At 53.0% G+C, this 16,038-nt stretch overlaps 1 protein-coding gene across 6 annotated transcripts; it reads right to left on the minus strand.

Annotated features, from left to right (window-relative positions):
* Positions 1 to 1,364: 1,364 nt before the first annotated feature.
* Positions 1,365 to 14,767, minus strand: GPR4 (G protein-coupled receptor 4). Of its 6 annotated transcripts, none has more exons than XM_065534614.1 (3): positions 14,180 to 14,245; positions 6,141 to 6,238; positions 1,365 to 4,597 (listed from the first exon to the last, which is right to left on the minus strand). In XM_065534614.1, the coding sequence occupies exon 3, from the start codon at positions 3,768 to 3,770 to the stop codon at positions 2,682 to 2,684; it is 1,089 nt and encodes a 362-aa protein (XP_065390686.1). In that variant the 5' UTR covers positions 3,771 to 4,597; positions 6,141 to 6,238; positions 14,180 to 14,245; the 3' UTR covers positions 1,365 to 2,681. The 6 variants fall into 6 exon arrangements, with proteins under 6 accessions (XP_065390686.1, XP_065390685.1, XP_045234846.1 ...); XM_065534613.1 differs by having other exon boundaries at positions 6,141 to 6,262; XM_045378911.2 differs by lacking the exon at positions 6,141 to 6,238 and adding an exon at positions 12,615 to 12,792.
* Positions 14,768 to 16,038: the final 1,271 nt, after the last annotated feature.

Raw genomic sequence — 16,038 nt, forward strand, 5'->3', positions numbered from 1 at the left:
TGGTGGTGCGCACCTGTAATCCCAGCCACTCAGGAAGCTGAGGCACAAGAGTTGCCTGATCCCAGGAGGCGGAGGTTGCAGTGAGCCGAGATCCTGACACTGTACTCCAGCCTGGTGACAGAGCGAGATTCTGTTTCAAAATAAATAAATAAACGAACAAAAATAAAACTCCAAAAGCTGATCACTGCTCCTTGTTAAATCCACCTGGCCCAACTGACAGCACATTCCTCTCGGACTCCTGCAGTCACCTCCTCACTGGGCTCCCGGCTTCTATCCTTGTCTCCCATATTCCTTTTTCATTTTGAGACAGGGTCTTGCTCTGTCGCCCAGGCTGGAGTGTAGTGGTGCAATCACTGCTCATCGCAGCCTCCACCTCCTGGCTCAAGTGATCCTCCCATTTCAGCCTCCCAAGTAGCTGGGACTATAGACACACACCACCATGCCCGGCTAATTTTTAAATTTTTTGTAGAAACTGGGTCTCCCTATGTTGCCCAGGCTGGTCCCAAACTCCTGGCCTCAAGCAATCTTCCTGCCTCAGCCTCCCAAAGTGCTGGGATTACAGGCTTGAGCCACCATGCCCAGCCAACCTCCTATATTCTACTCCCTACTCAACAGCCCATGGGATACGGTTAATAAAGTCAAATCACCTTCATCCTCTACTGAGAACCCCCTCATAGCTCCCATTTATCTCAGATTAAAAGGCAGAGTCCTCACTGGGACTTACATGGTGCCACACGACCTGCTGTCCCCTTTCCTGTCTCATTTCCACTTTCCTGTTGTCCTCCCCACCTCCGCTGCAGCCACACTGCCATACCTGCTATCTTTCAAATTCAGACAGTCTATCATTATTCTTTGAGATGGAGTTTTGCTCTTGTTGCTTAGGCTGGAGTACAGGGGCACAATCTCAGCTCACTGCAACCTCTGCCTCCTGGGTTCTAGCGATTCTCCTGCCTCAGCCTCCTGAGTAGCTGGGATTACAGGCACCCACCACCATGCTCAGTTAATTTTTTATTTTTGTATTTTAGTAGAGACAAGGTTTCACTATGTTGACCAGATGGTCTCAAACTCCTGACCTCAGGTAATCCGCCAGCCTTGGCCCTCAAAGTGCTGGGATTATAGGCGTAAGCCACCATGCCCAGCCGAAAATTCAGACACTCTCTAACCCCAGGGCCCTTGCACCTGCAGTTCTCTCTGCCTGAAATGCTCTTCCCACGACAGCCACAGGGCTGAGTGCCGCACATCCTTCAAGTCTTTGCTGGAAAGCCACCGCAACAAGCCCTCCTCTGCCCTCCTTATTTAGATCAGACTCCAAGTCATCCTCTGTCCCCTCAACTGGCCTTACACAGAAAAATGTCCCCTTCACATTTAGCAATTCCAAACATTACATATTTTTTATTTACTTGTGTATGGTGAGCCCTGTGAAGGCAAGGCCAGGCTGCCTCAGTTATTGCTGTATCCCAGCCCCACCCAGCACAGTGTGCTACATAAACCTCTGTTGAATGAATGAATAAATACGCAGCCGGGTGCAGTGACTCACGCTTGTAATCCCAGCACTTTGGGAGGCCGAGGCAGGTGGATCATGAGGTCAGGAGATCGAGACCATCCTGGCTAACATGGTGAAACCACGTCTCTACTAAAAATACAAAAAAATTAGCCGGGCGTGGTGGCGGGCACCTGTAGTCCCAGCTACTCGGGAGGCTGAGGCAGGAGAATGGTGTGAACCTGGGAGGCGGTGCTTGCAGTGAGCTGAGATCGCACCACTGCACTCCAGCCTGGGAGACAGAGCGAGACTCCGTCTCAAAAAATAAAATAAAATAAAATAAATACCCTTTTCTCTTGTCCCAAACCTTCTTCCCAAACCTTCCTGCATCACTCCTCCAGGCAGTCTGCCCTGATTGCCCTTCACTTGAGTTCTGACATTCTCCCTCTTCATCCCCAGTCCTGACTTGGAGATCACTGTTTATCCAGAAACTTAGAATTGCTGTCTTACGTTCTCTCCCCTGTATGACCAGGGGCTTTACAAACATGATGATTCTATATCCTCTGTATTTCTCCTTCCACTTTCTCCCTGAGTCACAGACTTTTATCCACTTGTTGGAAAAAAAAAAAAATCTAACCTACTCTATTTGTCTTTATTTTCTGGAAACCAAATGTTTGACTTAATTTATCTGGCCAGACATGGTGGCTCACATCTCTAATCCAAGCACTTTGGGAGGCCGAGGCAGGAGGATCTCTTGAGCCCAGGAGTTCAAGATCAGCCTGGGAAACATAGTGAGACTCCGTCTCTACAAAAAGTACAAAAATTAGCCAGGCATGGTGGCGCACATTTGTGGTCCCAGCTACTTGGGAGGCTGATGTGGATCTCTGGAGCCCAGGAGGTGGAAGCTGCAGTGAGCCACGATTGCACTACTGCACTCCAGCCTAGGTGACACAGCGAGACCCTGTCTCTAAAAAAAAAATTTACTCATCTCCTCCTCCAGGAGGCCTTCCACAACTGCCAAACTGTGATGGCATCTGGGAGCACAAAAGTTGACCAGCGACACACCAACCTCACTCTTCCTAAGTTCTTGTATTCTTATATTAACATAGCCCTTTTTCCATACAATTTGCATACACCAGACCAGGAGAGAAGGGACTGTGGGATGAGAGGGGAAAACTGGGGGTTCTGTGCCACACGGGGTTCACTGTGCTGGTGGCAGCATCTTCAGCTGCACCTGGTCCCCCTGGGAGGGCGGAGTGGCCACCCAGCCGCCAGTCATGGCCTTGACTGTGCTGTTCCTCTTGGAGGTGAGTGGGGTCTCCAGGGTGAGTGAGGCGTTGGCCATCTCCTGGGGCTTGTCGCTGGCCAGAAAGCGGAGCAGGTTGTGCAGAGCCTTGGCCACGTCGCTGCGGGCACCCTCGTTGACCAGGCAGTAGAGGATGGGGTCCGCCACACAGTTGAGGCTGGTGAAAGCCAGTGAGCTGTGGTATGCAGAAAAGACGCGCTCCTCGAAGCCGCAGTCCCAGGGACGGCCCAGGTAGATGGCGCTGCGGGACAGCAAGAGCACGTGATAGGGCGCAAAGCAGACCAGCACGATGGCGATGAGGCTGAGGGCCAGCCGCTTGATCTTGGCCTTCTCCTGGCGCTCGGTGGACACGCTGCCTCGCACGGCACGCAGGATGCCCCGGTACGACAGCAGCATGAGCGCCCACGGGAACAGGAAACCCACGAAGACCCGATAGAGGTTCATCCAGGCCACCCAGCCTTCCATGGGGAACTTCTCAAAGCAGAAGGTGTGATTGTAGCGGTCTCGGAAGAGCTCGTCATGGAACAGGGGCGCCGAGTTGGCGCCCAGCTCCGTGGCCCAGACCACGGAGCTCACGGCCACGGCGGTCTTGACGCGGCGCAGGCGGGCGAAGCGGAGTGGGTGGGCCACGGCCAGGTAACGGTCCACCGAGATGCAGCATAGGAAGGCGATGCTGATGTAGATGTTGGTGTAGAAGATGAACCCGAAGAGCTTGCAGGACCCGGGGCCGTGGATCCAGTTGTCATGGTGCAGGAAGTAGTCCACCCACAGCGGCAGGGTGCAGATGTACAGCAGGTCGGCGATGCTGAGGTTCATCAGGTAGACGCCCAGCTCGTTGCGCTGTTGCACCTGGCGGTAGGCCGCCCACAGAGCCAGGCAGTTGGTGGGCAGCCCCACACCGATGACGAAGATGTAGAGGGATGGCGGAAACAGGTGGTCCACAAGTGAGTCCACGTGGCAGCCCTCCCACGTGTGGTTGCCCATGGTGGGCACTTCGGCTTCTGGGACGCTTCCCCTGGCCCACGGGGGCTGTGGGGCCACGGGGAGCGGGAGGCCATGGGGCCCCCTGAGCCCCTTCCTTGGAGGCTCAGGGGAACATGGTGGGATGTAGTCTACAGGGAAGAGGTCGGGTAGGCTGGGCTGGGCTGGGAAGGGCAGAGCTTGAGAGGGAAAAGTTGGAGGAGGAATGGAGTTACGACAGGAAGGAAGTCTGGAGGATGATGAGATTAATAAAGAGATTTGTCAAGGAGGTTATGTATAGAGTTAATCAGGGTGTCAATGAGGGAGTATAGGGGTGACACAAAAATTGGTCTCGGGGAGTGTTTATGGAGGGGACGAAAGCATCACTGGGCAACGGTGAGAAGGAGATGTTTGCAGGGCAGTTAGGAAGTATGTGTAGCCATACTGAAGTAATAATGGCTGGGGGATGTTCTAGAAGACACAGGAAATACATGAGACAGTGTTGAGATAGGACACAGGGCAGTTAGGGAGTGTCGGAAAGTCCAGGCAATGCGGATGGGAGTGCTGGCATTTCCTAGGACCCCAGAAAGAAACAGAGATAAGGTCACTAGTAAGGAGAACGTTCTGGAAAAGGAGGTGTCTGGCACAGGGTGGACAAAGACAAAAGGCTCAGTCTGGGGACTGCAGGAAGGAGTCTTAGGAAACAGGAAGCAGGTGAGTAAGGTCTAGATCAGAGATGAGTTTGGGGACAGAAGGGAAATTTGAATGGGGGCAGGGGAGGGACTCCAGATTGGTCCTGGTGGGGGCTGAGAGACTGGGATGAAGTCAGTTCACCGCTGACTTTGCAGTGCCTGTTGGGAGAGAGGACAACAGTGAGGGAGTCACGGACACTCTGACCTTCTTCTCCCCACACTCCTCACCATAATTGCTGTGGGCTGCAGAGAGTGGACACCCCAACAATGCCTACTTGAGCCCCACCCTAAGCAACCAGTCTCTGAGAACACAGATTTGAGGTTTCAGGCATATTTTTCCCCTGATAGATGTTAGAATAAAGACTCAACTCAGGCCAGGCACAGTGGCTCACGCCTGTAATCTCAACACTTTGAGAGGCTGAGGTGGGAGGATCGCTTGAGCCTAGGAGTTCAAGACCAGCCTGGGCAACGCAGTGAGACCCAGTCTCTACAAAAAGGAAAAATAAAAATATTAGCCAGGTGTAGTGGTGCATACCTGTAGTCCCAGCTATTGAGGAGGCTGAGGTAGGAGGATCACTTGATCCCAGGGGATTCAGGCTATGTGAGCTATAATTGCACCACTGCACTCCAGCTTGGGCAACAGAATGAGACCCTTTCTCAAAAAAAACAAAAACAAACAAACAAAAAAGGCTGGGTGCAGTGGCTCACACCTGTAATCCCAGCACTTTGGGAGGCCGAGGCGGGTGGATCACGAGGTCAGGAGTTCAAGACCAGCCTGGCCAACATGGTGAAACCCTGTCTCCACTAAAAATACAAAAGTTAGCCAGGTGTGGTTGTGTGTGCCTGTAATCCCAGCTACTGAGGAGGCTGAGGCAGAAGAACTGCTTGAAACCAAAAGGTGGAGGTTGCAGTGAGCCGAGATCACGCCACTGCACTCCAGCCTGGGCAAAAGAGTGAAACTTTCAAAAAAGGAAAAGAAAAAAAGAAAAAAAGAAAAAGAAAAAAGAAAGAAAGAGAAAAAAGGGAAAAAAAGTCCCAACTCAGATTTTAGCACTTTCTTGCAGAAGCCCTGTAAAACTGGCACAGGTATCACATCATGCTTCAGGAAATGCCAGACTAGTCTAACTCTATCATGTCACAGACAGAGAGAAGGGGCCCAGAGAGGCTGAGTCACCTCCCTAAGGATGCACAGCATGGAAGCAATAGGACCAGGGCTGGGGCCAGCCTCCCTCTCCTTACCCAGGAATCCCATTCTTGTCAACAAGGATAATAATAGCAAACGTCAATCGAGCCCTGCTACATAGCAGATCCCATTCCAGGCATTTTTACACGTATTATTTCTTTGTATTTATTTATTTTTTGAGACAGGGTCTTGCTCTTTTGTCCAGACTAGAATGCAATAGCATGATCACAGCCCACGGCAGCCTCGACCTCCTGGGCTCCTAGTGATCCTCCTGCCTCAGCCTCCCAAGTAGCTGGGAACACAGGCATGCACCACCATAGTATAGATGGAGGTCTTCCTGTGTTGCCCAGGCAGGCCTCGAACTCCTGAGCTCAAGAGATCCTCCCCTGTAATCCCAGCACTTTGGGAGGCCGAGGCGGGTGGATCATGAGGTCAAGAGATTGAAACCATCCTGGCCAAAATGGTGAAACCCTGTCTCTACTAAAAATACAAAAATTAGCTAAACATGGTGGCACGCACCTGTAGTCCCAGCTACTCGGTAGGCTGAGGCAGAAGAATCGCTTGAACCTGGGAGGTGGAGGTTGCAGTGAGCCGAGATCACACCATTGCACTCCAGCCTGGGTGATAGAGTCAGGCTCCATCTCAAAAAAAAAAAAAAAGAAAAGAAAAGAAAAGAGAGATCCTCCCACCTTGGCCTCCCAAAGTGCTAGGATTACAGCAGTGAGCCACCATGCCTGGCCGATTTATGGATATTACTTCACTGAAATTTTCAAGACTCCTATGAGGAAAGTAGTTGTTCTTCCTCTTTGACAAACTGAGGCACAGAGCTGTTCCGAGACCTGTCCAAGGTCCTGATGTCTAGAGTGCGGCCATCGCCGCTCTCAGTCCTCGTCTCCAGCCTGTGCTTCAGTTTCCACCCCAGAATAACTGGACTAGCCAGATACAGTGGCTCATGCCTGTAATCCCAGCACTTTGGGAGGCCAAGGCAGGAGGATCGTCTGAGGTCAGGAGTTCGAGACCAGCCTGGCCAACGTGGTGAAACCCTGTCTCTACTAAAAATACAAAAATTAGCTGGGCATGGTGGCACGTGCCTGTAATCCCAGCTACTCGGGATGCTGAGGCGAGAGGATTGCTTGAGCCCAGGAGGTAGAGGTTGCAGTGAGCTGAGATAGCACCACTGCACTCCAGCCTGGGAGACAAGAGACTCCGTATCAAAAAAAAAAAAAAAAAAAAAAAAAGGAAGAAGGCCTGGCACGGTGGCTCACGCCTGTAATCCCAGCCCTTTGGGAGGCCAAGGCAGGTGGATCACCTGAGGTCGGGAGTTCAGGACCAGCCTGAGCAACATGGAAACATGGAGAAGCCCTGTCTCTACTAAAAATACAAAATTAGCCAGGTGTGGTGGTGCACGCCTGTAATCCCAGCTACTTGGGAGACTGAGGTGGGAGAATTGCTTGAACCTGGGAGGCAGAGGTTGCAGTGTGCTGAGATGGCGCCATTGCACTGCAGCCTGGGCAACAAAAGCAAACTCCATCTCACAAAAAAAAAAAAAAAAAAAAGAATAACTGGACAGAAAAGGGTCCTGGGCTGCCAGTGGGGACTGGGAACCAAAGCTGCAGAGGAATAAGGGAAAGGGGAGAGTCAGGAGTTGCTGGGAACAGTCAAGGTCAGGGTCAAGGTCAGGGAGCATGGGGAAGCCCTGGGGTTAGCGCCAGCAGTCTCCTCCCTTGGGGACCACTCCGTTCACTGTCTCTGCCCTTCCCCCCCCAATTTTCCTGAGTGAGAACCTTGAGCCTGACACCCATTTTGTTCTGGGAAGATCTGCACACACAGGGTAAAGGATATTCATGGACCAAGCCCGTGTCATCAATCCCAGAGAGAAGCGGAGCCAAGTCCAGAGTTACAGGCAGCCTCAGGAGCCATTCCATCCAGGAGTCTTTTGGTTTAGTTATTTTGGATGTGAAGCCTGTTTTTTTTTTTTTTTTTTTTTCCAACAAGATCTTAACCAGAAACCAATCTAAAACAGTGAAAAGGGTGAGCTGCTAGCTGCTCTGGTGAAACGAGGTGGGGGTGGAGTGGCCACCTCTGAAGAATCCCCAGGATGCACTTTTAAAACTTTTTTTTTTTTTTTTTTGAGATGGAGTCTCGCTCAGTTGCCCAGGCTGGGGTGCAGTGGTGTGATCTCGGCTCACTGAAAGCTCCGCCTCCCGGGTTCACGCCATTCTCCTGCCTCAGCCTCCTGAGTAGCTGGGACTACAGGCGCCCGCCACCACGCCCGGCTAATTTTTTGTATTTTTAGTAGAGACGGGATTTCACCTTGTTAGCCAGGATGGTCTCGATCTCCTGACCTCATGATCCGCCCACCTCGGCCTCCCAAAGTGCTGGGATTACAGGCGTGAGCCACCGCGCCCGGCCTTAAAACATTTTTAAAATGGAGTTTAAGGTGAAGTCTATTGACAGATGAGGAAACCGAGCCCCAGAGAGGGGAAGGAAGGAGGTCCATGGGAGCCTCCCAGATGCCAGAGCATCTTTCCATGGGAAAGTCCTCTCAGCTCCATCTCCCCAGTGCTTCCTGAATCTGTGTGCGTCTCTCTCAAACACCTGCCACTGTCCACTCTGCGTCAGTGTCAGCATCATCGCTCGCTGGGATCACTGCAGTAGCATTACCATTGCTTTTCTGGGCTACTACTCTGACTTCCTTCAAATCACTTCCCATATGGCAGCCAGAAAGATCTTTTCTTTTTTTTTTTTTGAGACGAAGTTTCGCTCTTGTCACCCGGGCTGGAGTGCAATGGCCTGATCTTGGCTCACCGCAACCTCTGCCTCCCGGGTTCAAGGGCTTCTCCTGCCCCTTCCTCCAGACTAGCTGGGATTACAGGCATGAGCCATCATGCTGAGCTAATTTTGTATTTTTAGTACAGACAGGGTTTCTCCATGTTGGTCAGGCTGGTCTCCAACTCCCAACTCAGGTAATCCGCCCGTGTTGGCCTCCCAAAGTGCTGGGATTACAGGCGTGAGCCACCGCACCCAGCCAAGATCTTTCTAACATGAAAATCAGTTCTTTTTTTTTTTTTTTTGAGACAGGGTCTCACTCTGTCATGCAGTGTTGCAATCTTCACTCATTGCAGTCTTGACCTCATGGGCTCAAGCGGTCCTCCCACCTCAGGCTCCTAAGTAGCTGGGACTACAGGTGTGTGCCACCACACCTGGCTAATTTTTCTATTTTTTGTAGAGATGGGGTTTCCCCATGTTGCCCAAGCCAGTCTACAACTCCTGGGCTCAAATGATCTTCCTGCCTTGGCCTTCCGAAGTGCTGGGATTACAGGCATGAGCACCTGGCCTAGTTCTTGTTACTTCCCTGCTTGAAACCCTCCAGTGGCTTCTCAATGGACTTGCGGTAAAATCTAGCCTCCTCATCTGGAGTCACAAGGCTCTGTCTGACCTGCTGGGGCAGCCTAGCCAATCTCACCCACCTCTCCTTCCTGCCTCAGCAGGCTCAAGGCCACTGACCTTCTTTCCAGCCTCAAACCTTTGCACATTTACCATACTCTCCATCTGGAATGCTTTTTTTTTGGAGACAGAGTCTTCCTCTGTTGCCCAGGCTGGAGTGCAGTGGCACAATCTCGGCTCACTGCAACCTCTGCCACCTGGGTTCAAGTGATTCTCCTGCCTTGGCCTCCCGAGTAGCTGGGATTACAGGTGTGCACCACCATGCCCAGCTAATTTTTGTATTTTTAGTAGAGATGGAGTTTTACCATGTTAGCCAGGCTGGTCTCGAACTCCTGGCCTCGAGTGATCCACCCACCTTGGCCTCTCAAAGTGCTGGGATTATAGATGTGAGCCACTCCTCTTCCTTCAGATAGTCTGAGTAGCTCCGTTCCCTCCTTCACTTCCTCAGGAGTCCCTCTCCACTCAGTCCCCGAATCTCCCCTGCCCCAGGACCCTCTCCTCACATCACCTTGTGTCTTGTTTGTGTCTGACTGTCTAGAATATGTATTCCAGGAGGGCAGAGACTCTGTGTGTCTTGTTGACTGTTGTATCCCTAGCACCCAGGACAGGCCCGGCATACAGTAGGTGCTCAATAAATTACCAAGGTCATGGTCAGGGAGCACGGAGCCATTTGCCAATGGCAGAAACCATTCCAGAAGCTTTGTAGAGGCCAGAGGCATAGAGTAAAAACATATTCTCTGCCCATGAGGCTGCCCCACCCCGCCCCAGGCTCAAACAAGGGCATGGGGGGGAGGGGGAAGGGAGGGAGAGGAGTCGGTTCCCAGGGGAAGAGGTGGACAGGGGAGAGCTGGAAAGGGCAGGATCTATCCGCTTCTTAATTGACTTTGAAAGGTCAGGGCTGAGTCCTGCTCAGTAAGTCCTGCCCCCTGTGGGGTCCTCAGTGGCCGAGCTGCCTCCCTCGCCTCAGACTCCTGGGCAGAAGCTTGTGGGTCCTGTGGAGATGGAATGGGTGGGGGCGTACTCTGGGCTGGAACAGTGCAATCCAGTCCCTCCCTTCCATTAGAAACCTCCCACCCAGACCAAGTCACTCAAAATATCTCCCTCCCCTCTCCTCTGCCCTCTCTCTCCCCATCTCTCTGCCCCTAGTCTCTCCCTTCCTCCTGTGACATTTAAAGAATTACATCTCCAGGAGCCTCAGTTTCCCCTTCTGTAAAAGGGGGCACAGCCTTTATACTCATCACATCACAGACTGGAACGTCCTTGCAAGAATGCGATATCAGCTCCAAAACGTGCAGGATTTGAACAATTATTATTATTCCACCGGGACTACGGGGTTGAGACAAGAAATGAACCAGTTCTTCATGGCAGGAGGCACCCACCGAGGGCTAGAAGTCCCCTTTGCCCCACTTTCTGTGACCCTCAGGGCTCTGCTGACCTAACTGGGGGACCCGGGCAGGAAACATTTCCGGCAGCCAGAGGAGGAAATACACTTCCCATTGCTAATTTCCTCGAGGGGGAACCAGTCTAGCTCTCACCACTCCTTCCTCCCACCCCTCCTCCCCAACCTGCTGGCATCTTGGGGATGGTGGACATGGGGGGAGGGGTGCCCAGACAGCCCTCTCTTCTTCCCCACGTGAGATCTGCTCAACGTGGAAACCCCAAAAGTCAGCATGGAACGTCAGACTCAGAGTGCCACAGTGCAGCCGACGTATATGTGACAGCTGCGGGTGCGAAGCTATTTTTGACCCCTTCCTGGTACAGATGGGGAAATCGAGGCCCGCAGTAGCAAGGCAGTTGTCTAAGTCACTTGATGTCTCAAGACTGGGCAAACCTCCTGTCGCTCTTAACTAAACAGCTTCCCTTCCCCTGAGGTTTTTCTCTTCACTCTCTGAACTTCTGTAATTTTTCTCAAGTCTTTCTCAGCATCTCTGGCCCCTCTGAGAACCTGCTGGAAGGTATGACCTTCTCCCCACAAAGAAAGCAAGCGACCTTCCATCACCTGCTCCCCATAACCCCGTTCCCCTTCCAGGACCCTCTCTGGTTCTAAGTTCTGCCCCTTACTTAGGCTCTGTTGAGGGGGTGAACCCCCAAATCTCACAGTCCACAAGAAGCTCCCCTTGTCTGTCCCACAGGCCCCCACTTCTTGGGTCCCTGCTGGCCCCTTCCAGAGGGTTGGGGGGAAGATAAATATATCCAAGATTGGAGCGATAGTGGGATGGGAAAGACTAGGAAGACCCAGCCCCCCACCCCACTTTAGCAGCCTCGGCTGCTGCATCCTGCCAGCCACCCCAAAACCCAGCAAAGCTGAAAAACTTGGAGGATTTCGAGGACAAGAGGGTGAAGTGCTACAACCCCCTGCATCCCCCAGCACCCCTCAGCTCACTCACCGGCCTTGTCCCCGATGCCACCAGGCTATCTCACCTCCCCCTTTTCCTCCTCTGTGGGCTCCTGCTCCCCCGCCTTCCCCCAGCAGCCCCAGGGGACCGGCCAGCTCCGGTCTGCTCATTAGGGACGAAATGTGATCACCGGTCCTCGCTCCCCACCTGGTGCCCTGGCGGCCGGCGGAAACCAGGGGGCAATCGGGCCACCCTAACCGCCCCACTGCACCTCAGTATCCCCGTTTCAACCTAGGGGGTCTCTGTGTCCCCCACGCCCACACTGCCCATTAGGGATACCAGTCCTTAGACTGCCTCTCTGACGTTCTAGGTCCCTACGGTTCTGCAATCTTCAGGTTCTATCCTTAGTTCACTTCGCAGTTGAATGTTCTATTATAACATTCTAGAGCATTACTCTTCTTTCATTCTATTTATTACATCGTGGCTTTGTAAGTACCTACCCTAAGTTTCCAATATTCTAGGAGTGTCACATTCCAAGATTCGAAAGTTCTATTGTTAGAACATGCTATGATTTTTTTAAGCATTCTATGACTTTCATAATCTATTATTAAACCGTCAGTGATTTTTATCTTTCCCCAGCAAACAGGAATACGTATTTCCCTTTTCTCTTTTACAGAAATGGGAACGTACACTAAATACAGTGAGCCCCACTTCCTTTTCTTTCCCCCCTTCTCTCGCCTGCTTTTGAACATTCCAGCAGCCTGATTTCTAAGATTGTGCAGAATTCTAAGAAACTATGGATTCACAGAGCGAAGAGAGGGGCATGTTAGTCACCACCTCCACCTGGTTCCTAAATTCTCACCACCTGGGGGTGACATGAGATATCCAGGCCTCCTCTCTACCCTTTCCCTAGTGGGCCTAGCCTCAGCCCTCCCCGCTCACACCAGCTGAGTTATTATTTGTCTAGACACAAACCAAATTATAGGCCCTGTCCCCGAGGGAACGGTGGGCTCCAGGCGGAGGGTCAGGAGACTGAAGCTGGAGTTAATCCCGGTTCCCCTCCACCTCCCTCCTTCTCTTCCCGAAACTCCACCCCTTCCACCCAAACCAACTCTTGCCCCTCTCCCTCCCCACCACCATGGTTTTGGAAATATTTTCTCTCCTCTGCTTCTAAAACCCTCTCTTCTGGATTCCAGCCATTTCTACTCACCCTGGCATCTCTCCCTCCTCATTGAGAAGACCTCTTTCCCCAAATTAATCCGGCTTAGTGGTAGAAGAAGCAGCCAGCTCTCTGGATTTGGGCTTCGGTTGAAAACTGGGGTCCCAGCCCTCCAGCCTGGCACTGACTCACTGTGGGGACTTCTGCTCTTGGGCCTCAGTTTCTCCATCTATAAAATGGGGTGGGGGGAGTTGGCCTAGGTGGCTCTGCAAACCCTTTCCAACTCTCAGCTGCCATCACTGAAATGTGCCAAGATTTCAACACTCCTCTTTTTGGATTGAAGGACTCCAGTATCCCCAGGACCTTTCATTGGAAGGATCTGGAATTTCCAGGCCTCCCCTCTGATCCTTCTTCCATCTAGGCCCTTCCATTAAAAGATATTCACGTTCAAGGTTCTTGATCATATGATTCCCAGGGTTCCGGGGGCCCCCATGGGTCTCTTATCCTCTTCAGCTGGGATTCCCCCAGAAAAGAAAACCTCCTCATCCTCACCCCAAACCTGAAGTCGAGTTCATCTACAGAGACAGATCTGGGGGTGGGTGCCCCCTTGGTGGGTTCAGGAGGAGGGGTGCTGATGATGGGCTCTGGAGGGGGCACTGGGGGGTGTGGCCCCATCTTCTCCACTTCTGCCCCAAATTCCCCAATGCACATCCAGCCCGAGTGCGCACACCCACATCCCACAACCGATGCCTCCCAGACATTCTAGGGCTGTTCCTCAGCCTAGTTTGGGAGGAGGGGTTGTCCAGTTCCCCGGGGGGAGAGTGAGGCGGAAGCAGGAAAGAGTTAACGGTGACCCAGCCAAATCCTGGAAGAGAGGAAGTAGGCGAGGAAGTTCACCCCCCAGCCAGGAATTCCTGAAATTGGCGGGCGGGGTGGGTGCGACTTCAGGGGCAGTGGGGTGGCTCCGGGAAGAGGGCGCTGGGGTCAGGGTGTCACTTTGAGTCCTCCTGCCCCAGGTCACAAGCCTCCTGCCCTCTACTCCCAAGCAGCTTCCCAGCCCAGAGGAAAGTTCCGGGATGCGGAGGATTTGGAAGGAGAGAAGACAGAGCAGAAGGTGCCAAAACAGGGTTATAAGAGACGGAGAGACAGAGACAGGGCAATAGAGAGAGACGGAGAGACATGGAGGGAGAGAGCAAAGAGATATACAGAGACAGGGAGAGATGGAGATAGAGGCAGACACATCCCCAGAGGTCCCACAACAGATGGGGGAGAGGCAGAGGCAGGGACAGAGGAAGGTGGGACCCAGAAACAGAGAGACAGAGACAGACGGAGACAGACGGAGACCGGAGAGGCAGAGATCAAGAAACTGACAGAGACATCCAGAGACACAGAAAGAAAGACAGGTCCAGAGGCAGAGGGACCACAGACACAGAGACACAGGCGGGAGTTGGAGACAGACGCAGAGCCAGGGAGAGCAACAGAGGGGGCGGGCGCCGAGACGCCGCGGGAGACTGAGGCAGCCCCAGAAGGGGCGGGGAGGAGCGGTCCCGCCAAGAGCAGGGCAACCTAGTGAGACCTCGCAGCATCGCGGGGGCCGGGGAGGGCCCGGCACTCACCTGCGCGCGGCGACTGGACGGGGCGGGCGGCGGCACCTCTCTCGGCTGCGTCCGGGTCTCCGGTCTGAATGACGGCGCGGGGACCCAGCGGATGCCCCCGCGGGGCAGAACAGCGGCTACTCCTCCCGGCCCCCGGGCCTGAGCCGTCAGCTGAGGCCCCGCCCCGGCCAGGCCCGCCCCCATTAACCCCACCACTGCCGCTGCCCCTTAACCCCTTTCAGACTTCACCCCATTCAACACCTCCAGCCCCGGGTGAGGCTCATCTGCTGCTGGAACACCCACTAGTCCTTCCAAGTCCCCAGCTGGAAGGTCCCCTCTCTCGAACCACACACCCCCAACTTTATCAGGCCCTCAGCTATGGGAAGAGGAGGCCCCCGCTACTGACCTTCCCTGAGTTGAGCCATTTCCTCCCGTAGAGACCCCAGGCCTCAGTCATTCATCTTCTGGCCGTTAACCTTCTGCATCTTCCGCCGGTAGGAGGGGGAGAACAAAGGGTTCTGTTAGGTCCCCAACTCCAAAGTCAGGGCCACCCCTAGAAGGAGCTCTGGGGTTGCACTTCCAGCCTGCCTCTTGGTCAGACCTTAGGCTAGTGACATCTCCGTGCCCCAGTTTCCTCTTTGAAACAAGGTGGTCACTCATGGTGCCTGCTTGCTTCCTTCCTTCTTTGCTTTGCTTTGCTTTGCTTTTTTCTTTCTTTTCTTTCTTTTGAGAGGGAGTCATGCTCTGTTGCCCAGACTGGAGTGCAGTGGCACAATCTTGTCTCACTGCAATCTCCACCTCCCAGGTTCAAGCAATTCTCCTGCCTTGGCCTCCCAAGTAGCTGGGATTACAGGTATGCACCACCATGCCCGGCTAATTTTTGTATTTTTAATAGAGATGGGGTTTCACCATGTTGGCCAGGCTGGTCTCGAACTCCTAAGCTCAAGCTATCTGCCCACCTCAGCCTCCAAAAAGTGTTGGGATTACAGGTGTGAGCCACCGTGCCCGACGTCTTTTTTTCTTTTGCCCAGTCTGGAATGCAATGACACTATCATGGTTCCCTGCAGCCGCAACCTTCCAGGCTCAAGTGATCCTCCTACCTCAGCCTCCTGAGTTGCTGGGACCACAGGCATGCGCCACCACAGCTGGCCAATTTTTAAACAATTTTTTTCTACAGACAGGGGTCTCACTATGTCTCGGCTGGTCTCAAACTCCTGGGCTCAAGCCATCCTCCTGCTTTGGCCTCCCAAAGTGCTGGGATTATAAGACTGAGCCACCGAGGCCGGTCATCATGGTCCTTTTCTCTTGGGGGTTTCATTTCATTGTGTCAGTGCTATCAAGGCTGTAAAATACGCCAACCAAACCTCAACACTCCCCATCTTTCTCTGCCTTACTTTCCCCCTACCCTTTGGGGAAGGTGACATTCTCCGTTTCCCTTATTTTTTTCTAGTTGTCTGCCTTCCTACCAGGAGGAGTGTCATTTTTGTGTCTGGCTTGTTTACTGTTGCATGTCTGTTGCCTACAAGACAGCTGGGCAGGTGATAGGTGTGAAATACATTGTTTTCGGGCTGGGCGCGGTGGCTCACGCCTGTAATCCCAGCACTTTGGGAGGCCAAGGCAGGCAAATCACGAGGTCAGGAGATCGAGACCATCCTGGCTAACACAGTGAAACCCCGTCTCTACTAAAAATACAAAAAAATTAGCTGGGCGTGGTGGCGGGCACCTGTAGTCCCAGCTACTCCGGAGGCCGAGGCAGGAGAATGGCATAAACCCGGGAGGTGGAGCTTGCAGTGAGCTGAAATCGCGCCGCTGCACTCCAGCCTGGGCAACAGAGCAAGACTCCATCTCAAAGAAAAAAAAGAAAAAAATACACTGTTTTC

The sequence above is a fragment of the Macaca fascicularis genome, chromosome 19 (genome assembly GCF_037993035.2).
Source record: "Macaca fascicularis isolate 582-1 chromosome 19, T2T-MFA8v1.1".
Taxonomy (NCBI): Eukaryota; Metazoa; Chordata; class Mammalia; order Primates; family Cercopithecidae; genus Macaca; species Macaca fascicularis.